General features: G+C 47.3%; 1 protein-coding gene across 1 annotated transcript; it reads left to right on the top strand.

Moving 5' to 3' along the window:
- Positions 1 to 5660: 5660 nt before the first annotated feature.
- LOC128436423 (ephrin-B2) lies at positions 5661 to 16051 on the top strand. The gene is made up of 4 exons (XM_053418166.1): positions 5661 to 5763; positions 6216 to 6308; positions 8962 to 9021; positions 12923 to 16051. The coding sequence occupies exons 1-4, from the start codon at positions 5661 to 5663 to the stop codon at positions 13354 to 13356; spliced, it is 690 nt and encodes a 229-aa protein (XP_053274141.1). The 3' UTR covers positions 13357 to 16051.
- Positions 16052 to 25962: the final 9911 nt, after the last annotated feature.

The following is a 25962-nucleotide window of genomic DNA, read 5'->3' as shown; positions in this document are numbered from 1 at the left end:
CCCCGTTCTTTCTCATATTTCTTTGCTTGTTTATTCTGTTTGTTGTTTAATCTTCTCTTTACTGGTCTCCACATTCCCAGTTTGGCTCCCTTTAATGCGGCTGTCATCGGGAAATATGGTCCGTCTTCATGCTAAAAGCACGTTGGTGTGTGTGTGTGTGTGTTGTTTACTGGCTGATCGTGTGTAGTTTTTATGCAAAACAGCATTACCTGCATAGCTCAACCTCAACTGCAACGTCATAACTTCAAAAGAGGCATGAGGGACATACATATGCCTGGGGGCCCGGGGGGTCCTTGGGGGCCCTGGGGGGAAATGTAACTCTCTCTCTTCATTTGTCATCTTCATCTTCAATTGAAATCCATAACCCTGCATTTATTTTGTATTATGCACCATATCAAATCTGATTCGACACAGAGTCTATGGACATTTATTCCCTAAAGGGTTTAATTCAATTATTTTATTGATAAATAAATAATGTTACAATGGGCATTTACAATTACTAAAGAAAACCAGATAAAATTGTCCTAGTAATGTGTTATTTGTGCGATTTATAAGTAGTTAAATAGGCACGGTGCCCCTGAACAAGACAGCGTGTAATGACCTATCATTAGTGCCTTATCTAGTGGATATTATCGTGAATATGTGGGTCCTTAGCTTTTGGGGCTCCTGGGGTTCAGGGGCCCTACTCTAGTTTAAAATTGTTTCCTTGTCATTACTCCAGCAGCACATTTTAGGTTTAAATGCCCTCAAAAAATAAGTATCAATATGTATCCATAGTACCAGATACAATTTTCTTCTCTGGACTTTTGAGCAGAGCGAAATGCTAGTCGTGTCCCAAACTAGAGCGAAGGATGTGATGGAAATGACAAGTTCAGCGTGTACACAAATTCACATCACTCACAGGAGCAAGTGTTTTGCTGCGGGAGGCCAGCTGTCACTCAGCATGTGTGGAATATATAACCAGGGCTGGAAAACACACCGCGGGGTAGAGGAGGTGCCGAATAGAGTGGGAGGGCAAACACCCGGGTCCAGGCTGTGTGTTAATGCAAATGTAATAACTGTGCACAGTCCGGGGTGGCCACTGACGGTCAATACAGAGCCGGAGGGGCATGTAGATGTGGAGATGGGTACCGAAATCCTCCATCGCCACACCTCTCCACATGGCTCCGGCAGGACGTAACGTTTGCCAACAGTTAGCTAGCATCTTCCCCCAACTCGAGTCGACCAGAAAAACAAAATGTCCAAAGCTAAACTATCCAGAGTGAGGGGCTGTATTTCATACAAAGGGATTCTGACACCTCTGCAGCAAATATCCGAGCAAGAGCTCAGAGCCGGGAGCAACAGCTTGTAGAGTTGGTGGGGGGGGATGTACCTTTTTCGGGATCCACCGGTAAACGAGAGGAGAAGGAAGGGGTGAACATGACAAACCTAATGGAGCACGGGATACATTTGAAAGCTGCTCCGTGCACGAGTGCTTGTCTGACGAGCATCTGGCGGCAGGGGGGGGGGGGTGCTTCTGGCCCCGGCGCTGGGGAGACAGGTCATGACGAGTTTGGAGGTGGAGTGTCGAGTGCTACACAAATACAAGTAAATATACAAATAAATAAAGTTATACTAAATTAAGTGCTGAAACAATTCTAAGCCGTTCTTATCGTCGGCCATCATTTTGTGTTTGTTAGGTTTTTTCTTAAAGACAAAAGTATCCGTTCTGGCACATTTCAGGCACCAGTACCATTTATAAAGTATTGATGTAGTTCTAGTATCGGGTAAAAACCAAACCATACCCAACCCTGTGCCTGTTGAATCCTGATTTTCCTCCGGTGGAGTCACTGTCCACTTTCACGTAACAGTAGGCCGGCTTCAGCAGCCAGAGAGGAGGCCTGGCCCAGCACTGACCTTGGTAACAACAAGATAGACACAGAGAAAGACTCTCATCCACTCTGTGATCTTTTATATGGACTCCACACACGCTCCTCCCTCAGCCCGCCGGCCCGCCTGCCCCCCTGTGCCGCCACCACGCAGCCTGATCGAGGTTGACTGCAGTTTTATTTCATTAATTACGTGCTTCCACTTCCTCCTCCTCTCCCCCCCCCGTCTTCCTGTCGAACATGGAGTGTCATAGCGACGCCCTTCCTCTCCTCCGTCCTCTGGCACCTCACTCTACCCCCCCCCCCTCCATCACTGCTGATCATAGTATCAATTACTCATCCCTCTTGTCCCTCCCTGTTTCACCCTCATCGCCCGTCCCCCCTTTCTCCTCTTATCTCATCCCAAATGACTGAGTCCAGCCCTCCCCTCACTCTCTCTCTCTCTCTCTCTCTCTCTCTCTCTCTCTCTCTCTCTCTCTCTCTCTCTCTCTCTCTCTGTATCTTTTCCTCTCTCCATCCTCCCCAAAGAGAGGTGGGAAAAATTTGAGGCACGCCAATCCCCCTGCACCTCTCCCCCGTATCTCTCCCACTCTCATCTCCGACTCACTCAGGATTTCACAGATGATCTGCGATTATTTCTACCTTGATGTTGCGTACATCCCCCCCCCCCCCCTCAACTGCGGGGAAATTTGAAGCACTTTTTTTTTTTTCTTCTTTTTTTTCCTACCGTGTGTGTCTTGCAACCGAAATTGGGAAGGAGAATATTTTCGATTCCAAGGACAAATCAGCGATGATCTCTTTGTTCACTTTGTACCTGTGAAATTGAGATTCGCAGAAACAGAGGCACCTGCAACATGTGTCGTGCTTCTAAGAGGATCAGTCGGGAAATGGTTTTGTGTTTTAGGGAAAATTGCTTTTGTGATATTTGTGACCTGTTGATGATGATGATTTAAAAAAAAGGAAAAGAAGAAATGGCTTGCATTTGCAAAAATCACATTTGTGGAGGCTCCCTTTGTTCATTTAGTCTCTGTCTCTCTTTGTGTGTCCCTCTTCTTTGTATCCATTACAGCTCCACTTCCCCATAATGGAGACATTAGAGTCTTTTACCTCACTGCTATCAATCACGTCATTTAAACTCTTTCCTTACTTTCTGTTTTTACCTCCTCCACTTCTCCACCACTTTCCCCTTTCTCTTGTCGTCCCTCCTCCTCCTCCTCCTCCTCCTCCTCCTCCTCTTCTCTGTGTCCACTGGGCTCTAGGTCATCTTCATCGTCTCACACACTCTCCTGTCCCCATCATATCAGCAACAGCTTGTCACAGGCAATCAGTCTCTTCGCCTCGCTTCCCCGCACGACCTCCTCCTCTCCTCGCCCTCGTCTTCCTCACCTCCCTCGTCTCCCGTTACCTTCTTGTCCTCCTTCGTGTGTCAGTAGTTATTACTCTCAGAAGTCGTTTCCCACCCCCGCCCTCTCCTGTAGGACCAGTTAAGGTTATTTGCTCCATCCTCCACCCATTCCTTCAATCAGAGCTGCTACGTATTTGCTTTTTCCCCCCCGCAGCTCGACTCTATCACATTCTCTAACCTCGTGCCCTGGGATGTAGAGGAGGGTTAAACCATGTAATCTCTCTTATGTCACCTTCTTAGGTTTCTATTTTAGGGTTTCATCTACATGGGTACGTTTTTTTTTATTATCATAGAGATGGAGAGGAGGGATTCTAACAAAATTACATTTACATTTTTGAACATGCAGGTTTTTTCCAATTTCAATATTTTGGATAATATTAACTTAATTTATATCGCACTTAAAATCACATTTAATTGGTTCACAGATATGAAAACAGATAAGTTAAACAAGTTAATGCAAGACATGGATCAAATAAACCAATTAATAAATAAACATCTGGTTAACAGCAATATGAAAGCAATAGAATAAAGGAATAAATCAAACAAAAGTTAAAAGACAATTTTTTTTTTTTTAAGTAAGTTTTAAACAAGGATACTGAGGTGGTCTGATCAATATTATTTAAAATAAACTAATCATAATTTCCATAATACATAAATTCTTAAAAAATCGAATTGTTTATTGATTTTACTTAGTAGTGCATTTGCATTGAATTGGTTTCTTAGATTACATGTATAATTCAAATCTCTATTTTGCTAAAATGTTAAAGCTATACATCAGGACATTTTGGTTGTATAAGAAAAACAGCCACAAAATAACTATTTTAAATTTGACTCACTATTCTAAATGACAACTTATGAAATGTTTAAATTTTCACAGTGGGTTCCCTTCAATAGTGTGTTTGTCACTAAACCTGATTTGATGGAAAAAGTGAATTTATGGGTCCAAGTTGATGCGAATCTTGCGAAAAAGTATTTTTTTCTCTCCTATGAAAATTCTAATTATTTTGATGAACCTATGAAATGAAGCTTCACAGAGATCACACAGGACAGAAGTAAGAGGGAAGTGCACTCTAAAAGCTCATCCATAAGAATTTTGTATTCAAATCCTGAAACCAAACAAAAGCAGATAAACACATGAAGTATTTTTCAATGACACAATTAAGCTCTGATGAAACAAGTGCTGTATTTGATGTGGCACTCCAGCTTCATTAAAATAAATTAAACTGTCCATGTGCATTAGTGCAATAAAAAATATTACCCAGGCCACATCCAGTGAAAAAAAAGTACGACTTTTACTTCAACAAATAAACCGAGGAATGTACAAACGTTTTCACGGCACTTTATTTAAACCGTCTCCATATATCCCTTCATCCGTGCATGTCTCCTGGCTTCCCCTCCATACTGCTGCACGCCTTGACCTCCGCCTGCTTCTCTCCTCCTCTCTGCTTTCACACCCTGCATCCTGCAGCGATGGAGGGAACGAGAGAGGGAGGTGTTAGAAGTGAAGCTGCCTCTTTTTCACACCTCCCTCTCTCTTCTCTCGCTCTCTCTCCTGAGCCATCCGCCATCCCTCCGTCTCTGCTTTACTTCAGACGGGCTAATCCGCAGCCTGAAGGGTAGTGGCAGGGGGAAATGATTTCTTACATATACGTAGGTGTGTGTGTGTGTGTATCTGTGTGTGTGTTTGTGTGTGTGTGAGGAAAAGAGGTGAGGGCTGGTTCCTGGGGGCTGAATCGGGGGGGGGAGATAAGGATACATTTACTGTCTTCTATACTATTCACTGTGGCTGCACACCAGTCCTTCAACTTACTCAAACTTTAAAGATGGACGTTGGCCTCATGCTGTAGAGGCCGTGATTGGTTGTATTCAGTGAGGTCACAGCCGGGAACATCTGTCCATGAATGATTGAGACGGCCATGGTGCAGCGAAGGTGTGATTCTCACCTCGAAGACCTTTTTCACCTGTCGCCTCCTCTCTGTCTCACTCTCCTTTTTCTTCTTTCTTTTCAGTTCCCCCCCCCCCTCTCCGTCCTGATCCCCCATGTGCACCTCCTTCCTCCTCCTGCAGCCTGGGCGACCTGCAGACCAGTGATCTTTAATGCATTCACCGGCATATTTTATGTAGGAAGGGATTCCTGTCCGTTCACACACCCTTTCTCTCGCCCGCGCACTCTCTCAGCTCCGCTTGACCTCCTTTGGCCCAGCGTATCTTCACAGGAAAGAAACCTGTTTGATTCCTGAGCCGCTCATTTGAAGCATCTCTGCCGGTTTTTACGGCTTCAAACTGCACGTTCATATTAAATCCCTTATTGCCCATAAACACATCACTGCCTTGGTATGAAATAAAACAATTCTCTTTAATTCCCTCCATTATATCACGAGCTAGTAATGGGGTATTACCACAGTCTGTATCCCAACCAATCTGGAGCAGATTCTCTCTCCACGCAGCGCTTCGGTGTCTCAGGGGCTCACTTTTCTTTCATAGGCGCCCGTGATTGGATTACCATCCCCTTTTTTTCCCCATCAACCAGTCTGCCTCTCCGGATCACCCCCCCCTCTCCCGCTATTTCTCCAGACCCAGGAGCCACACTAGCTGAATGAGCGCGGTTGAGTCCATGCGCAGCAGCAGGGGTGTTAATGAATTCCAGCGGACTGCTAAATGAGGGCCTATTAAAGCGCCACCGCCTCGCACTTTGACATTTCAGAGCTTCTGGTGGAGTTTAAAATCGCTGCCTCTGCAAATGTCCCCCCCCGACTCTCTGGAAGGGCTGACCATATGAATGGGAGCGATTGTTGGCGTCGGCTGTAGATCGAGAGAGGCTTGACTATGTGTGGCTTTTCAGAGATGGGTTTCCAATGTGCTTGTGGGTGCATGTGTGTTGCTGTGTGCCACCCAGCTACTTGGGTAATTGTGTAATTTTTGTGTTTTTTCCATCCCTCCAGCTACGTCAGACGGGACGCGCCAAGGCCTGGATAGCATGAGAGGCGGAGTCTGTGTCACGCAAGGCATGAAGGTGGTCCTGAAAGTGGGACAGAGTGAGTCCTCGCACCCTTCTCTCTCTCTCTCTCTCTCACTCTTCACCCTCTGTCGCTCGCTCACACACGAGCTCGCCCATATGTGCAGCTGCTGGAGTCCAACACGCACGGGCTCTTCTCCTCTCACTCACTCATAACACACACATTGTTATTCATGCACCACACACAATCGCCCTCTTACACTAACGCACATTGGCTCCAGTCCGCCGCATCATCTCACATCGTCGCCTCACACTGGCCACCGCTCCCCATCCAACACGCTTGTGGATCCTCTCCCCGTGTGTGTGTGTGTGTGTGCGTGTGTGTTCACGATGTGTGTGTTCTTGCTGAGCCTATCAGGGTCCGTTAAGTGGCGAGAACGGTCGGAGAAGTGCGGGATCAGTCATCTCTAATGAGCCCCGTTGACTCCCGTCTCACTCTGCCTTTTAACTCCCACTGACTCACGCTGGACACACACACACACACACACACACACACACACGCTCCGACCCACACGTTGAAACTCACACGCGTCCCCGTGCGGTGTATACATGACAGGCGAATGCGCGTCAAGCTCACAAGGACATGAAACATGGACACGGGCAACACAACCTGAGGCGTCCGGATATACACACATACGTGCCAGAACACACCCCCCCCCCATGCACACACACACACAGCAGACCAGCCAGCGAAAGCAGGATCACAAAACGACTCCATTCAGCCTGAAAGCACACAGTCGGTGGTTTTTAATGACTCATAGCTGCACACACACGTCTCATTTGTTTGCAAACTGTTCCCAGGTAATGACCCTCACATGCAGGCCCCGTCAGAAAAAGGCCCATTTACACGTTTTCACTGACCAGCACATTCCTGCTCATAATAGGCACCTGTCCTTCACACGACCCCCCCCCCCCTCACACACACACACACACACACACACACACTTACGTCTATTTCTTTAGCCGATGCTGTGTTATCAGGCCTTGTGTATTGTCGGTGCTCTTCAGCAAAGAGCCAAGTGGCGCTGCTGCGGCTCTATCAGCCCGTGACATCAGCAAAGTCAGCTCGACTCAATAGAAATACCACCACACACGTACACTTTGTTTCCCCCCCGGCTCTTCCACCAAATGAGCAGTGGAAACGCTACCATCCTGTCTCACACAGAACACACACACACGCACTCTGCCACTGCTACACAACTGTATGAAGTTCTCACACGTCTTTTTTTATTTGTAATTTCACTTTCCCTTTCCTCTCTGTGCCCGTTTTATCTTCAGTCTCTTTCTTTTTCCCAACCGTCCTTCCTTCACCTCCTCTCTATTCCCTCTCGTTTGTCTTTATTCTTTTTTTTTTTAAAACCCTTTCCTTTTCAAATTCCCCTTTTCCCTGTCCTCATCACCCGCCCGCCCACCCACCCCTGTCTCCGCCTTCACTCTGCATGCAGGCCATCTCTCCTCACAGCTCTCCCTCTCAATCCCCCCCGTTATATTCCCTCTCTTCCTCTGTCTCTCCGTCTTATCTGCTCCGTGGCTGAAAGGTCACGTCTGTGTTGTTTGTCGTCTAAGCAGCGTGCCGCCTCATAGTGATCTCAGAAGAGATATGGCGCGCTCTGCTCTGAGGAACAGAACACACACACGCGCACGCAAGCACACAATCACACAATCACGATACACACACTTGCACCGCCGCCCCACACGCATACAATGACCTGTCTTCTCTTATTTTATTCTTTATCTATCTTGCTTGCTCTCTGTCTGAGTCATATACACACACACACACACACACGCACACACACACACACACACAGTCTGAACCTCCCTCCTCTCGCCCCTGGTGACCACACAGCAGTTCCTATTGATCCATACAGCACCACCCCTAACTTCTGTCTGGTGGGCTGTCATGAGGGAGCCGCTAGCCAATAGCCTTCCACTTTTCTAAATGTCAGTATGTATAGGTTGATGGCTGTGCAGGCATACACACACACACACACACACACGTACACACACAGACTCACCACTTTGTGCGTAGCTGTGATGCAGTGTGTGTCCCTATAAACACCCCATGGCTCTCTCTATTTTGCCCTCCCCTGCCACCGCAGTGTCCAATAACAGTCCTTTTTAGAATGCTGGATCAGCTACAGACATGCAGAGTCACATCCCAGCTCCAAACCTCTTCTCCTGCAGCCGACTGTTGTCCAGATGGCTCAGGAGTGAACAAAGTCAGGGTTTTCAGAACCATCTCTTTCAGCTGCGAGGAGTGGCACCTCCACAATGGCTGCATCTGTGTGTGTGTGTTTGCATGTGTCACATAGACGCGCTTTAATGCCACCGCCATTACTGAGGGCTTGCTAGACAGATGGCCCTGATTTAGCGACTACAGATTACAAGCCGTTATGGCCTTGTGTAAATTCGCTTTGGCCAGGACAACAAACAGCCTCTCTTTAGTTTCCCATTCCCGTCGGAGAAGTGCTCATACAACGGTGCGTCGAGGCCCAATCAATATGTGTTCTCCTATAATGGGAGTGGAAGGGAGGGGAAGCCCGAGTCAAACATCTTCTGTCCCGATTTCTCTCTTAGCTAATGTCACTTATTGGTTGCCATTCTGAGAGCCTTGGCTATCCTGTATCTCCTCCACCCCGCTTATATTCCCCCTTCTCTTTACTCCTCCCCAGGCCCATATGGACTGCCTCCGAAGAAGGAGCCTGCGGGACGCACCACCAGCAGAAACCCAGGTAAGCAGCAGACCAAACCGAGATAATCTGTGGCGGATCCGTCCACAAAATGGATGGAGGAAATAAGGCCGGTGGATAAACGAGAAAAAGCATTTGGGAGAGGGAGGGGAGGAGGCGACAGATGGAGAATGTGCAGCGGTGACATCTGTGGATCTCTCTATTTAATTCCATATCTTTCTCTCCCTGCTCTCTATCCCTCCTCTCATCTCTGCGCGCGGCCCTCCGAGCTAAGTGCTGCAGGCGGGGAGTGGATGGCTAATAGCTACCTTGGGAGAAGGGCAAGAAAAGAGAAGGGGAGGAAGAAAAGAGGCAGGGGGAGGAAAGGGAGAGGGCAGCGGGGAGAGGAGGCGAGACTGGCGGCGACGTTTCAGAGAGTTATTATTGTCATTAGTTTGGAGCGGCCTGGATTCTGTAGCTCTGTCGAGAGGGACGGGAAGAGAGAGCGGGAACGATGGGAATTACGGAAAGATGAGTTCAGAGAGGAGAAGAGACGTAAGGGAGTGATGGAACAGAGCGGGTGGAGGCGGGACGCACATCAGGAAGAGAAAGAGAGGAATAATTGAAAAGCAAAGAGGAGAGGGGAATAGAACGAGGAGATGAAAACGGAGAGAGGCTCTACCTCAAAGTGTCTCGGCGGAGAAGAAAGAATACGATTCTCTCTCGGTCGCGTTCATCTCTCCCCTTTTCTTCCTTGGTGGTGAATTTGCATACCATAGCAAATGTGCGAATCGGTGCATTTGCACATTTTCCCGACCACTGGTGCGTACCTCACATACGAGAAGGTGAGGGCTGTACGTGTGAAGTGAGCGACAGCGGTATGCATCGACTGATTTACATCACTCACACATAATGAGGGATTTTACACTTGTTTAACACCCAGAAAAGGACATATTAACACACTTTACCGCATATTTGAAATAACTGTTGCGAGTCCTGGTGTGACAGTTGAGACAGGATTTCTAATCCTCCAGTGAATGCACTTGGAAATCGTCTCAGCCAGTGGAGTGTTCCTGGTGATTCAGCTCTTCTATTGTCTGTTTGGTCCATCTGATCCTCTCCAGGGATGTAAACAAATATCAGCGAGCACTCAGGATCGAAGCTCTCAACCAGATTCAGATTTTTCTCATCCTTATCAAAGTAATCCAGTCGATTGTTGCCCGGGCAAAGCCAAAAAGCAGGGTTTTCCTATAAACTGCAATGCAGTGTGGGTAAAACTCAAATTCATTGCATCACGCGTGAGCTGAACCTCCCCTCTAAAAGGCCGACACAAGACAATAACAAAAAATACGTATATACAGATGACTCAGATCATGTAAACAAAAACAACGTTTCTTCGACTCTGTTACACCCCAAATGTTTAACATTTTCCTTGGTAAAGATATAGGAAAAAGTGAGATGATTGTCTCCACTCACATTGCACACAAAAGCCAGATGTTAGTGTTTTTTTCCACCAGTGGAAAAGGGGCTTGATATGGGTCTTCTGTCAGGAGTGGACCCAACCGCTCCTGTTCCTGGTGCACATGGACGACCCCTCTTATGTCACTGTGGCAGTCGATAAACCGTCAGTACACATGGACAGGAAGAGACAAATTAACTTAACTTAAAAAAACAACACCACTCAAATGGCACCTTACGTGGGAAGCAGCCATGATGCGTCAGAGGTACTGGGGTTACTTATGAAACCTTGTCACATCCTCTTGGATGCGTTTATTTACAGATAGTTGATGGGAACACGCACTGATTCACCCTGTTGCATAAAACATGTGCAACTGTTTAGAGTTAAATATGATGTATGCAGCCCGATATCACAAATCACGAATTTGCCTTAAGGGGATTAAGGATATTATCGGAACGACAAAACCCTCTGTCCTTAGATTCTTGAATCAGACTAGGAAAGACAAGGAAAGAAGACAAAATGCGATAGAGAAGGGAGCGGTCTGTTATAGACGTGTGCACAGAATGGAGACATGATACTGTCCTGGGCCTCATAAACCCGTTCCAAAGCCGAGTATGTCCTCCTGAAATGGGATTTATACTCGAGAAAAAGTAAGGTAAGCCCAGCTGGCTGAAAAACAAGCTAAAGACTCTGCTACCACCTAGACCCTGTTCTGTCATCACCTGCTGCCCCTCTCTCTCCAAGGTTGATTCACTGATGAGTCAAAATCAAAAGAGAGACGCGAGGGGAGAAGGAGGAATCAAAGTCTGAACCTGTGTGACAAAAAAAGGAGAGTGGGAAATAGGGGGAGCGAGAAGAGGAGGCAGAGGAGGAGAGGTGAAGGAAGAGGATATAATAAAGAGAACGGTGAAAGGCTGCGGCCATAATGGAGATGGAGAATGAGGGATGTCGGGTTAATGGAGGGAGGAAGAAAGCAGAGGAGGAGAAGGGACTGTAATCGACGTCCGGCGTTAGCGCTTTGTTCCCAGTCAGCCCAGCGCGACGGGAGGCCTACAGCAGCCGGGGGGGTGAGGTGTGTTTGCGCGCACGTCCACATCGCGGCCTGCGTGTGTGTATGTGTGTCCGTATGTGCGCCTGTGTTGCTAGGCGCTGAGCTCAGAGCAAGGTGGGTCATTACGGCTACAATAACCCAGAAGATAGAGAGAACCACGGAGCGAGGAAGCGGAGGAGACGCGAGAGAGAGAGAAAGAGAGAGAGAGACAAGACGGGGAGAAAAGAAAAGGATGTGTGCCAAGAATAATGATAGGCCAATCCAAATGCTCTGTGGAGCTGGGACTCGCATTACTGGCCTTAACCAGTTTGCCACACACATGCACACGGCCCGGTGCCAGAGAGCGCCACCACCACCCCATCACAAGCACACACACACAAACACACACAAAACTCCAGACTCCATCATCCACCTGCTGGCTTCTGACCGACCTCCCGCAGAGAAACCTGTGAGTTGGGAGGCTGTGAGGATCTTGGGTTTCAGTCAGACACACAACGGACAGACAGATGAGAAGACAGACAGACAGATGAGAAGACAGACAGACAGATGAGAAGACAGACAGACAGATGAGAAGACAGATAGCGTGACAGACAGACAGACAGACAGATGAGAAGACAGACAGACAGATGAGAAGACAGACAGACAGATGAGAAGACAGACAGACAGATAGATAGCGTGACAGACAGACAGACAGACAGATGAGAAGACAGACAGACACATGAGAAGATAGACAGACAGATGGCGTGACAGACAGACAGACAGACAGACAGACAGACAGGCGGGCAGACAGACAGACAGATGAGAAGACAGACAGACAGATGAGAAGACAGACAGACAGATGAGAAGACAGACAGACAGATGGCGTGACAGACAGACAGACAGACAGACAGGCGGGCAGACAGACAGACAGACAGGCGGGAAGGCGGGCCGTGTGGTCTGGTGGTCGCAGCAGAGCGGGGAAGAGGCCCTCTTCATGTGGCGGCCGGTGACGCTAAGTAAATACAGTTGTTAGGGTTTGGGCAGTAGAGTTTGTTACCTTGACACATAGCTGCGGCTTGGCCCGGCTGTCCACAGGAGTGTACGGCTAACACTCACACACTGGGTCTGCGGATAGGCCTCTTCGTTTTATATGCGCTGCTGTCCACTTTATCACATCAATAAAGAAACCACACATAAGCCGCTGTGAGATTTGCTGCATTCCGCTGGGTTAAATCTCTGCAGTGTTCCCTCGCCGAACCAAAGCAGCTCCATCACTCATGTTATTGTGGTGCGGAGCCGTAAGGATTGGTATGTTTATTTAAAGGCCCGTGCAAACACAAATTATGAAAGCCAACTGTGTTATTGCCCTGATGATTAATATGCAGAGTTAAATCATGTAAATCTAAAGGGAAAGACTGTGAGAAACTTGTGATGCGGTGGCTATTGCCCTAAGAAACTTTTGCTTTGTGTTTCAGGCGGCGCGGGGAACTCCACCCAGTCCCAAAGACCCAACAGCTTCGGGAACGAGGGCACTGGTGAGAACCTTCAACCCTCCAACATCGCCATCATCGCCGGCGCCGCTGGGGGCTCCGCCTTCCTCCTGCTGGTGACCGCCGTGATCTGCGTGGTGTGCTACCGGCGGCGGCACGCCAAGCACTCGGACACCCACCACCCGCCGCTGTCGCTGTCCTCGCTCACCAGCCCCAAGCGGGGGGGCGGCGGCGGTATGGGCCTCACCAGCTCCAACAACAACGGCTCGGAGCCCAGCGACATCATCATCCCCCTGCGGACGTCGGACTCGGCCTACTGCCCGCACTACGAGAAGGTGAGCGGGGACTATGGACACCCCGTCTACATCGTCCAGGAGATGCCACCTCAGAGCCCGGCCAACATCTACTACAAAGTATGAGACGGCCTCTTCTCCGGCCGACTGGACACACCCACCTCCCTCCACCCATTACCAACCAACCCCCTACTCCAAACGAAGCCACAGCGCAGCTCGCCACCACAGCTCCGACCCTGAACCCCTCAAAACGACTAGTGTCGCCCCATGGAACCCTCTCACTGCCCCGTGAGCCCACACCCCCCCCGACCACAGTTGTGTTTCTCGCTGAAAAAAGCCCCCCCCGAACCCCATCCTCACACAACTGGGCCACACAGTGTGTGTTGAGGGTGATGTCGTATCCGTACACAGCCCTTCTCAACGAGGCCCTCACGAATGTGCGAGAGCCTCTGAGTGCCCCCCCTCTTGTTAACTCAGAGCTAAACGAGCCCCACCCGTGCTGAATAGAAGAGTTGTTCCCCGAAATGCCAGCCTTTTTTCTAGGAGTATGGACCTGGCGTTGGGACTCGCGATGTTTTAAAAAAAGAAAAGAACTACAAGAGCAACAAAAAAAAGAACTACACCCCTGAACCCACTTAGCGCCGGAGAACTCTGATTCCCGGAGGCCGTACCTGCCTATTCCACCATCCCGCCCCTCAGAGCTCCGTCAGCCAACCAGAGACCGGCCCCTGCCACTAACTCACCAGTAGGATCCTAGTTTGTGTGTGTTTGTTTCTTCTGAGGAAACAGGGGGCCTCAGACTCAACCAATCAGCAAGCCTGGGCGACGGTCACATGACCGGGCCGGGGCCTGACCAATCGGTGACACTCAGAATCTTGTATATTTTAATAATGTGTGTGTGTTTATGTGTGTGCTGCTGAGTGAGTGTGCATAGGACTTGGATAATAATTATGGCGCTGCTGCTCCACATTAGGCGTGTGCGTGCTTCAGTACAGCAGGTTTGCAGACGCGTGTGTTTAGCCGGCGCGTGTGTGTTTCAGCTTTGTGCGTGAGCGACTGTGCGTGCGTGCGTGCGTTCTTTAGACTTGTCTTAAATACCAAAACACAAAATAGTGAGCGAATATCAAAAAAAAAGTGAGATTTTTTATCACTATCAACACTTATAGATTATATATATGAATATCCAGTAAATAATTTCTAGATGTTTTCTTCAGTTTTTCTATTGTTTCGTTATTTTTACCCACTCTGATAAAGTACACTTCTGTTGATAGACATTTTTATCTGCTTTTTTCTTTTTCACACAACTTAAAAAGACCTTCTTTCCTCTCTGTTCCCCTTCGGTTGTATATTAATTTAATCCCTTTTTTTTAAATTTCCTGGCGAACAGAGGTTGTTTCTCTCTTCCTCTCTTCCCTCTCTCATTCACTCCCCCACCTCCCTCCCGCCCTCTCTCTCCCCCCTTCCCCTCTAGGGTCTCTGAACTCTGTGTATATTTTTATAGCTCCTTGTACTATGCCGTAGTTTTGAAGTTTAGACCTCGTTTGTGGAAGTGTTGAGGTAGAACCATCTATGAAAGTTTTTTTTTTTTCCAACGCTTTTTTTGAAACTGCAGAAGTGAAAAGCAGTGAGGGGCACGGGCGAGGCGGGGGAGGCGGTGATGGCGGGGGAGGCGGGGAGGGTGCGTGTGTGTGTGCAAATGGGGAGGGGGTGCGGCGTCGGTGGCGAGAGGGGATGAAATAAAAAAAAGAAGAATAAAGGAAAAAGAACAGGGCAAGAGAGAGTGCTGTCTGGGGAGGAGGAATAAAGCAGCGTCTGAATGCAGAACTTTATAAAAAAAAAAAAGGAGAAAGGGAGGGAGACGAGGGAAGAAAAGACTGAAGGAACGGCATGCCGACGAAAAAGCAGCAGAAAGGGAGGGTAGGATGGGGAGCGGCAGGAGTGAGAGATGAAGGATCCCGAGGAGGGAAGGATGGTGAGAGCAGATAAAAGAGTGGCTGGTGAAGGAGAGACACCTTTTCTTCAAATGGAGGGTCTGAGCCGCCCGGACGGAGGCGACGGAGCGACGGCCACAATGGATTTTCTGAGGAGTTGGACTCTAAACGTGGAAAGGAGAGATCCCATCACATACTTTCTCTCTCTCTCTCTCTCTCTCTCTCTCTCTCTCTCTCTCTCTCCCTCTCTCACAGACACACACACACACACACATCTACTGTCACACTTTACGTTAACGTTAGGTGGCACATTTCAGATTTGCTCCTCTTCTCCACCGAAATTCGTTGTGTTGAAACGCGTCTCTGTGTCACACAAACGCACACACACACTCTCATTTACTACAAAAGCACACACAGTGCCCTGCTAGCCGCGGACACACACAAGAGAACCCCCCCCCAGGCAGTCAGTACACTCTGTTCGACACACACACACACCCCAACACAAATTTCACACCTTCTAATGACTGTCACAAATGCCTACTGATTGCATTGAATGACATACATTCTCTCTCCCGCTCCCCCCCGCCACACAAACACGCACACACACACTCTTCATCCACACTCGACAAAAAAAATGCCGATTGCTTTCACATGACTCTGTATTCCTGTGATTAAGACTAACCCGATGGACATGGGAGGGATGAAAAGAGGGCTTGTGTGCGGTGTGTGTTTTCTTTCTCGCACCCTCACGCCCTCGCACAAAACGCACACACACAAAACACGCCAGTGCCCAGCCCCTCGACCTTGGAGGGCGACAACACGACGCCGTGTTTTAGAGGTGCGATATGTTCTCATGTGCATACTAATAAAGCTGTTTTGTGTTGCTCAAACATGTTTATGGCTTATGTGTAAACTGGGTGGCCGTGGAGAGCTTACGCTTTTATTCCGATTTTTATTTTTCACGCACACACACACACACACACACACACACACACACACACACATGTAAGGCCTCAAGTGATGTAGCCATGTTTTCTGTGTGACGCCAGGGTTAAATCTGGACCTTTCGACATTTCTCAGCTGTGTTTTGTATCAGTAGCTAACATCATATAATGAGATATCTTTCATACTTAAGTGTCACATTTGTCCAAACTTGACTTTGTTCAACACATGATGATGATGTTTTTGTACCCGGGGTTGCATTTGACTGTATCGATTGATTTTCAAAGACGCAATGAGAGGAGAACACCTCAAATTCTTCTCTTTTTTTTTGTACAACTACCGACTTTTTTTTCTTTTTTCTGTTTTGTTTAAATGTAAGCTGTTAAGTCTGTGTCTATTTAAACATGCTCAAAGTACCTAAAATAATCCTCCAAGCCAAAATGAAGTGTCTGTTACTCTCTCTTCGACAACTTGTGCATCTCCTTGGAGCGCTCCGATCCAAAATGACAGTATTTTCATGCTAAAAGTGGCTGCTGCCTCGAGGGGGGGGGGGGGGGAGACTTGGACACTGACTTTTCGGCGGCGACTCCCACGAAGAGGCCACCGCCCCGTTTTCGGTCCGCCTCGATCCCTCTGCCCCCCCCCCCCCTCTCAGCAGGATGTCAAGTATCTCTTGGACTCGGTTGTTTTTGTTTCTCTCATTGTTTGATTTTCATAGTCGATGTTATTCCAGAAGCTGTGTGTCTCCGGCTCTCACCGTTTTTGTGTTTGACTGGCTCGACCCGACATGTTGGCTTTTTTTTTCTGAACACCATGGACACGGCCGCTGGTTGTCATGTTGAAAAGAGACGAGAGGGCTGTTTCTATGGAAAACACGGGGAGAGGGAGAGAGAGGGAGAAACAAAGCAGCCACCACCGAGCTCCCTCACCTCTCTGTTGGTGAAAGTGTTTGCGTGTAAATGTGCGCGTGTGTGTGTGTTTGTGTGTTTCTTTGTGCCAATAGCCAGCCAGCGGAGGCCGTAAAGCAAGGTGACTCTCGTATGTGACGTGTTGAGACTTTGTATTTGGGACAACTGTGTGAGAAGTTTTTTTTTCTTTTTTTTCTTGTGGTCCTCTCCTCCTCTTCCTCTCTCTCTCCGCCCTTGTCTACTCATCATGGCGACCCCAGAACATCCCCCCCCCCTCCCACACACACCCTCCTTCCTCTCCAAATCCCCCCCCCCCTAAACACACCTCTAAAGAGAGGAAAAAACTAGTACATTCCTGGTTTGGAAAAAAAAGGTTGAATAAAAAAAACAAAGAAAATGTTTAAGCACCAATCTTTTGGTCGTGTCGTGTGATTCATTATTGTGTGAGGGTCTGCCGGGGTCTTTTGTTCAGCCTGTGTGTGTGTGTGTGTGTGGTGTGTGTAAGAGAGAAGAGAGAGAGAGTTCCTGAGGCCCACTGGTAACCCTGCCTTTAATACAAGGCCTCTCCTCTTATCTCTGCTTAGGGCCTGTCTCAGCAGGGGCTCTTTCACTGCCTCTGCTAATAGCACTGCCATCGCACGCACGCACACACACACACACACACACACACACACACACGCACTTGTTCTCCCACTGGTGTTATCAACAAGTTATCAAACCCGGCTTCGTTAGTGTCGAGTGTTGCTTGGCAACGTATTGACGGAGCTGATTTTGTTCGCCGTCTCCCCCTCGATGCCCCTCTTCCTCCTCTATCCCCCCCCCCCCTCTGCCTCCAGCTTTGTGGCATGTTTCTATGGGAATTGTTAGCATCTTGTCCGAAATTTGTTTCATCTGGGTGCCCGTGTGTGTGTGTGTGTGTTTGAGATCCTTCAAGAGCATGGTGTGCCATCAGGGTGGCCTAGGGTGCGATGACCAGGCAGCTGCCTATGGACTTTGATCTGTGATGTGTGAGAGTAGATTACATGCACAACACACACACACACACACACACACACACACACAGTGACATGCACTCATCCAACCAACTCTGCAAACAGCAGCACAGGTCCGCAGGCCAATGCGGCCGTGTGCATTGCCATATTGATCTGGGTAGACTCTTGTCACTGCCCCTGCCATGACAACCTGTCTCTGTAACTGAGGACCAAGCACAATGAAGACTGGCATTAAACGGTAAACATCCGTTCACCAGTGACCTGCTAAAACTGCTAATCAATTTTCAGTCATGGTGGAGATACTGCGGCTTCCTAACACAGTCCAAAGACATGCAGATTGGTTTTAAAATTGCGAAAGTGTGACTATTGGTGTGAATAGTTGTTTCTGTGTGTTGGCCTTGCACCTACATTCATATAGTGCATCTATGGGGTAGTACTTTTTCTATAAGGGCCTATCGGGTCCAAGGACACTTTGAAGTTGAGGAAGACTGGGATCTAACCCCCGATGTTCTGGTTAGCCCTCAGCCACACACCTACATTTAAACCTCATATACCCTGAGTCACTCTAAACCCCCATGCAGAGTTGCAAGGCTTAACACAGCCACAAGTCTACACAATTAAACATACTTGGCCTTTTCAAAGTTAGTGAAGGAGCAGATTGACAATGGAAGTGGAATGAACTATTCCCTCCATCTCTACTCCTAAACATCGATGATGCTTTATTTGACTGTAAATTGGTATGATCCTCCAAAGGGAGACAAAATGATATGACATGAGCCGAATCATTTTCTCACCAAACTTAAAATAAAGTGATGCCACTAGTGCTTAAAAGCAAGTATATAGAGTATAACTTGACCTAATTATATATTAGATTATGTAGTAAACTTGTAACAGCACCCCTAAAGTCAGGGAAACACTTGCCAGCCTATTAGTTGCTGATAAACACTGTGTAATACTGATTGCTAAAACCCACTCAATATTGGATACTGTTAGGAAATGGCTACTTGCTGACAACCAATCGCCAACGGGTGGTTGTGATGCTCCTTGAATCTCTCACCACTGTCGCTAATCCACGGAAACCAGTATCCATATTCCCCTCAAAGAGGAACTAATGCTAATCTAATGGCTGTTAAGCTGTAATGAGTTTGCTTGCTTGTTTCCAGTCGGGTTTAAAGCAGGCCTGTTTAGACTATCGGGATCGCTGTGGTCCCCTTATCATTACATGCTCATCATTACTCCTGCTAATCTGTTCTGCTCAATGCGCACACAGATGAATATTAATGCCACGGAGGATGATAGCCGTGTGTGTGTGTGTGTGTGTGTGTGTGTGTGTGTGTGCTGCATGAGCACACACAGACAGATGCAGATAGGCGCAAAAAGTTGGAATGCCGCACGCACAAGCATACAAAGACGAACGCGCACCCTCCGAGTTGCCAAGTGAGACGCCTGAGCCCCCCCCCCCCCCCCCCCCCCCCCCTTCAAGTCCACGGAGGAAGGGAACGCTTGATACGTTGCACACGCACACAAACGGGCGCGCTTCATTCACCGATACTTCATCGCCGCCGCAGAAGGATGGGAAGAGAAAGGAATCGGTTTTAAGTGAAATCAATAGAGAGATAATCCCTTAAATGAGATTTTGAAAAGCGCCGTCGCCCGACGCGCAACTTAAAACCAAAACGCGAGGATCGGCCCACTCGACTCAGCACGGGAACAATCCTCGAGTAAGACGCAGTTACCATGGGAATGAGTGAAGGTCAAGGATAAGAGGAGGGCGAGGAAGAAGAGGAGGAGATAGACGGAGACGAAGCTCTAAATCAAAGAAGTGCACCCAGGAATCTGCATACCGATATCAGGGTGAAACTGCTGTGATTACAGCGTCGGGGTGATTAATGTAGTGCCGCGCCTTAACACCTCACGAGGCGGGTGGGGGGGGGAGGGGAGGGGAGCGGCGCAGAGTGCAGGGACGGGTTCGCACCTGACAGACCTGAAATGTCATGTCATGATTGGAGAAGAGATGAAGGGTTAAAAGGTCAAGCTGTTTGATTGGATGCAAAGACCTTTTCCGTGTGTGTGGCCGGTCCCGGAGGCGGACAGGCAGCTCGTGGCAGAGAGTAATTAAACCACGGGCGGAGGATCCATGATTTTAGTAGTTTAGTGGTAGCATTCCCCCCCCCCCCCCCCCACCTACTTCTCGTTGACCGCCACCATTTTCCAACGCAATCTTTCCCCTCGTATTTTTTCTTCTCCTGCTCTCGCTCCTTACACCGTTTCTCAAGAGTAGGGTTGCAAAATTCCGGGAATATTCAAAGTTGGAAACTTTCCATGGGAATTAACGTGAATATACAGGAATAAACGGGAATAAACTGGGAATTTGGTGGGTAATTTATACTAACAGACATAAATACAGACATAGATATAAACATTTTGTTTTGTCATAGGCTGATTTGAGCCCTGAGGAAACTTTGGGCATTGACTATATGCAAATGTCTAATCTTTCCTTCTACATTGGCTGGGGTGAAATGTCTCCACACATGAGATAGTGCACGTGGCATTGTTCTGTAGAATAAGATGAGAAAAAAAGCTTGTAAAAAAACACTAAAGCAATGCCAGAGATATAAATAGTTGGCCAAACAATTGGAATCGTCTTTAAAAATATTTTACAATTGATGTATAAATAATAAGAAATAGGCTAGATGGACAAATGAACAATCCTCAAACAGCATGCTAATATATTTCCCCCAGTAATATCATTGAAACTTACATGACTAGTCCTGCACACTACAGCAGGCCTCAATAGTAGTGTTCAGGATTCTGGGAATTATCTGCGCATGTGATGGAGAAATGCACGGTGGAGGGTTGAAATTAGAGTTTGATGTTGAAGTTTTTATTGCTCAGCGTTTAATTTGCGTATTTTTAAATTTTTTCAAAATTCCCAAGCTAATATTCCCATGGAAAGTTTCCGGAAAGTTTCCGGATATTTACTGAAAATGTTCCGCTCCTTTGCAACCCTACTCAAGAGTGACAAAATGTGTTCCCGGTAATAACAGGCCCCCGGCGACGAGTGCAGCTGCAACCTCAGGGAGAGCGAGGGGCAGAGGGAGGGACGGGAGAGACGGTTAGGAAAGAGCTTGGTCGCACAGTGGGGGGGGGGGGGGGGGGCTGGGCGTTGTGCATGAGGGCGTTTGGCTGGAGGATATAACAGCATTAATTTCAGATGATTGATTTGTTAATATCCCTGAGTGGATAGCACGACTGCAGCCCTCGTCGTTGGGGACAGGCAAAAAGTTGGGTAATGCCTGCTTGTCACGCAAACCACTCGCTGGGTAATCCGCCACCCCCCCCCCTCCGCCTCACACACACACACAGACACACACACACGCACACACACACACTGAGGCTGCAGGACATAAAGTAGCTTGTGTTCAGTTAAAAAGCGCTGCCCCCTAAAGTTGATCTTCAGCTGCTTTGGAAAGATCTCCTCTGCTCTCTCTGCGTTTGTAGAGTTCACGAATAAGACCAACACAATATTCAGAGTAATGACATCTTGTTGATCGTTTGCTAAGCCGCTCCCACAGGCAGGGATGGCCCAATCACAGTGCGGCAGCAGTAACGAGGCACGGCAGGCCTGTCAAGCTTTGGATTTCTCTGATGTGCACAGAGCTGTGGTGAGAGGGATACTCGATATGAGACAAGAAATTAGTGAATAGATGAAACACTGTGTTTGTCTTCAAAGTTCTGCACAAACTTAATATCTAAAGTTGTGATACTAACTGTAGTAACACAATGTCCAAGGTCAAAGGGTACATCATCAGCTAATGGTCTTTTATGGGGAAACAAACAAAGACAAAGCCCATTGGACAGTTTTCCCCCACTGCATCCCCAGTGTGTCATGTGGAGAATTCAAGCTAGACTCTGAAAGTAGTTTGGTTATAAAGATAAAAGAAATCAGTGATTACACTTCTATCCAGGCGAGGTAACAGATTACAATGTGGAAGTACCTCTCCAGGCATAACTGTCACACACACTCACACACACACAAACATACACACACACACACACACACACACACAAACACACACCACACACACACACACACACACACACACACACACACACACACACACACAGACACACCCAAGAATTTTACACCGGTACAGCACAACAAGACAGATTGTGTACACAGATACATGGCACACACACACACACACACACACACACACACACACACACACACACACACACACACACACACACACACACAGGCACCCAGATCCAATAAACAAACCTGAGCATATCTTTACATAAACCACATTCTCAGAGAAATTCCAATCTAACCCAGTAAAAACAATCCAGACGTTCTGATGTGTCATGAGTCAAGTTTATTTCCAAAACACCCTTCTATTGTTCCATCCGACAGTTCACCGTGTGTGTGTGTATGTGTGTATTATATATACACATACATTTATGTATGTGTATATATGAATATAAACACGAGCATGCACACATATTTCTGCTGGGTGTGTATATAGACAGACGTGCATACACACACACACAACGCACATACATAAATATGTTTGCATGTGTGTGTGTTTGTATTAAACTCATTTATACATACCTGTATAGGAGTGTGTGTATATATATATGTACATGAAGACAAAAATCTTTTGCTTTCTGACAAAGCAGCTATGTTACTGGTGTCAGGGTGGTCCTGTGGTTAGAAACCCACAATCCTTCAGCTGACTTTTCACAAACCCACTCTGCTGAAGTGTCCTTGAGCAAGACACCGAGGCCCGGGACTCGATGACAGCTTGCAGTAGGAAAAATACACAAAACGGCCAAATCGGAAAGTACAGATCTTTTGTGCAGCATGTTGTGAAGGGGGAGGGGGATTTCTTTCATAGTGTTACAGGACTGTTGCACAAACCTGTGAGAAGCATCTGAGCTTCTCGATGGTCGTACAGCTTCACACGCCGCCCCCTCCCCCCCCCCCCCACTCTTTAAAGAGCGGGAAATTCATGTGAAGGGACACAGAGCCCCAAGGCGCCGCCAGTCAGGTAATGATGAAACAATCACTGCGTATTGAGCACAGCTCCAGATTTAATGTGACAAAATAAACATTTGTGTTACCGAGGGTACATTACAAGAAAACGGTTTCCAATAAATCTTTATTGAAATGAGGGTTCCTTAGAAGCTCTTACATCCCTAAGCATTACTCTATCAGACACAAGTTGAAAGAATACATTTCCCTCAAATATCAGAGGACAAAAAGAAGGATTCAAAACTATAGAAAATGCAGTAATGAGAAAATCAAGAATCAAGGTGGCGTACAATTCTACCCCTGATATCTACAAAACAGCATGAAACCCCCTTTGTGCAATTTGAGTGTTTCCAAAGTCACTGCAGACCTACATCAGCGACAGCCAGAGAACATAGAGGCTTTTCCATCTAAGATTTTCAAATCTGATGAGGAAAAAAAAAGCTCCGGTTACGTGGGGGCTTTAGGGTGTATGGGCGCCAGACTCGCTGGATTAGTCTTAACAGCTCTGCTCTCGCGATTGGTGATGAAGGGGGCTTCTATCTGGATGAGCGGCGCTCGTCGTAGAGGGCTTGTTTGTGCCACTACTTGATTTGCATACATTTTCCTAGACGGAGATGAAAAACCCAGTTCAGGCGAGTGAAGCGCAAAAAATATGCAGATAGCCCTCGTGCAGCGTCCTCTGTGATTCTGGATTGTGAATTACCAGCTGGGTTCCATGTTCGGTCCCTGACCTTCCTACAGAGGAGGAAGAAAAGACCAGCTTTCCTCCCAAGAATTAGCTGCTGCTGCATTTGATCTGTTCAGCTTCACCTGCAATTTGACAGAAGTATACTAGAACTTTATGCACTCTGAAGCCAAACTAATTAACATCGACATAAACATAAAATAAGTGCAAGATACAGAGCGGTTTTCATCATACAAATTGGTGCTCGTCACACCGATTTCAAGTCTTTAATGCATCATCGTTGCCGCGAGGAGGTGTGGTGCATAACAAGATGACAGGTTGCATGGAGAGCTGGGAAGTTTTTCATGTTCAGTTCAAAGTTTGGCGCTAACCACGGGGAGGTGGATTTCCACCTGCACACGTTTCCACGATCGAGTTGTGTCATGAGACCTTTTCTCTAAACGGCGCCCGGGCAGAGTTCAAAGCGCAGCCCTGTTCAAAGGAGATCTGATTGAATTTTCACCCGGCCACGTCTAAACGCGATCATGCCAAAGTCATCCCGGTTAGCGCCACACCCTTTGAGGGTGCTCAAGAAGGCGAGCGTCCGGATCCTCTAAAGACACTTTTCAATCCATCAAGAAGGATTTCACACCACTTGTACCGTGGGAGCCTCCCATTAGCTTTTGCAGGTAGAAGCAGGCGGTGAGAGACTATTTTTTTTTTTTCAAGTGAAGTCTCAGTCTCTCTCTCTCTCTCTCTCTCTCTCTCTCTCTCTCTCTATCTCTCTCTCTCTCTCTCGGCGCGCGCTCTCTCTCTCTCTCTCTCTCTCTCTCTCTCTCTCTCCTCCCCTGGCTCATTCCCCTGATTTTAGAAGTTTCAGTCCCTGGACGACTACTGTGATCCAGAGCCAGGGGTTTCAAAAGATATTAAATCAAGTATATTTCACCTCCACTAACACGCCACAGTGTTTCTGATATTAAAAATATCAATCATCATATGAGGGTGGCAGTTTTGAAAAGGTTAATGTGTCCTTTTCAAACAACCTCAGATCCACGATGGGTCCCTGTGGGAATATTACTCTCAGCAAGGCGAAATAGCCCCATTCAAGATTTTTGCGCCTCTCCGGTTTCATTCTTTAAGCTATAGTTTATACTGTTAGTAAGATAAGTCTTTACCTTCGGTGGATTAATGTAAAGAAATCTCAAGAGCGTTCAGGTGTGTGTGTGGGGGGGCGGGGGGGGCACAGCATGTAGAGCCGGGACGTGACGTAAAAACTCCACCCCTGTTCCTGAATGTGAATAAAAACCTTTTACCTCAAAGTCCTTTCCTTCTGTTGAAATATTTAACACTAGACTGAAGATTCTCATGTTCTTAAGCATTTTTTTTTTTATTTCAGTATTTTTATGGTCATTTCATTCCTATCTCTGTTATCTTATTATTTACTTTTATTTCCCATTGTGTCTTTTTTTATTTTCTTGCACCTTGGTCAGCTGAAGTGTTTTTAACATGTGCTACATAAATAAACTTGCCTATTAATTCACTTTGGCCTTGTCGTTTTCCTTTTGTGTAGTTTTTGCATTTGTGTCTGTCAGTTGGAAATTATTACTTTCTGTTTTATTTTGTTCTGGTTTCAGAGCACTTCACTTCCTTTCTTTGTCTGCTTTCCGGCTCTTGGTTGATTACCTGATTGGTTTCACCACCGTTGGTCCTGACCTGTGTGTTCAGGGTTCAGTGTCTCTTGGTTCACTTCTTCTTTACCACCATTTCTCCATGTGTTTCTTCTTCCCTGTTAATGTACGACCACACCTCTGTGTTGTGGATACCTCTGCCTGATATGATCCCTCTGCACTGACGCTGTAAGTTAAGGTCAAGTTTATCTGAACTCTCTTGTTCATCATCTTCATTCGGATTCTGACACAAGTCAAAGTTTGATTCAGTGTTTTGAAATGTGTCTGAAACAGTTTGGGGACTATGCCATCCGACCTTTTAATCTGCAGCTGTAACACCACCAGTCACATGACATCATGAGGGGGGATAGAGACGCTTCCTGGGGCTGCAGGTGAGTCAGAACTCACCTCAACTCACTGTTTGTTGCTTGGGATACACAAAGTGGCCGGCTTTCAATAACGTGCCTCGCTAGCTATCATTTGAATTCTAAAGCTAAGCGCACAGCATTGGAAATCCCCATTGAACAGGCACCAGGTTCCCCAGCTGCCTCTGCCACCTCTTTTGCACAATTTGATTGGCTGGTGCCTCC

This window comes from Pleuronectes platessa, unplaced genomic scaffold, assembly GCF_947347685.1.
Source record: "Pleuronectes platessa unplaced genomic scaffold, fPlePla1.1 scaffold_321, whole genome shotgun sequence".
NCBI lineage: Eukaryota > Metazoa > Chordata > Actinopteri > Pleuronectiformes > Pleuronectidae > Pleuronectes > Pleuronectes platessa.
This window is presented reverse-complemented; position numbering and strand designations above follow the sequence as displayed.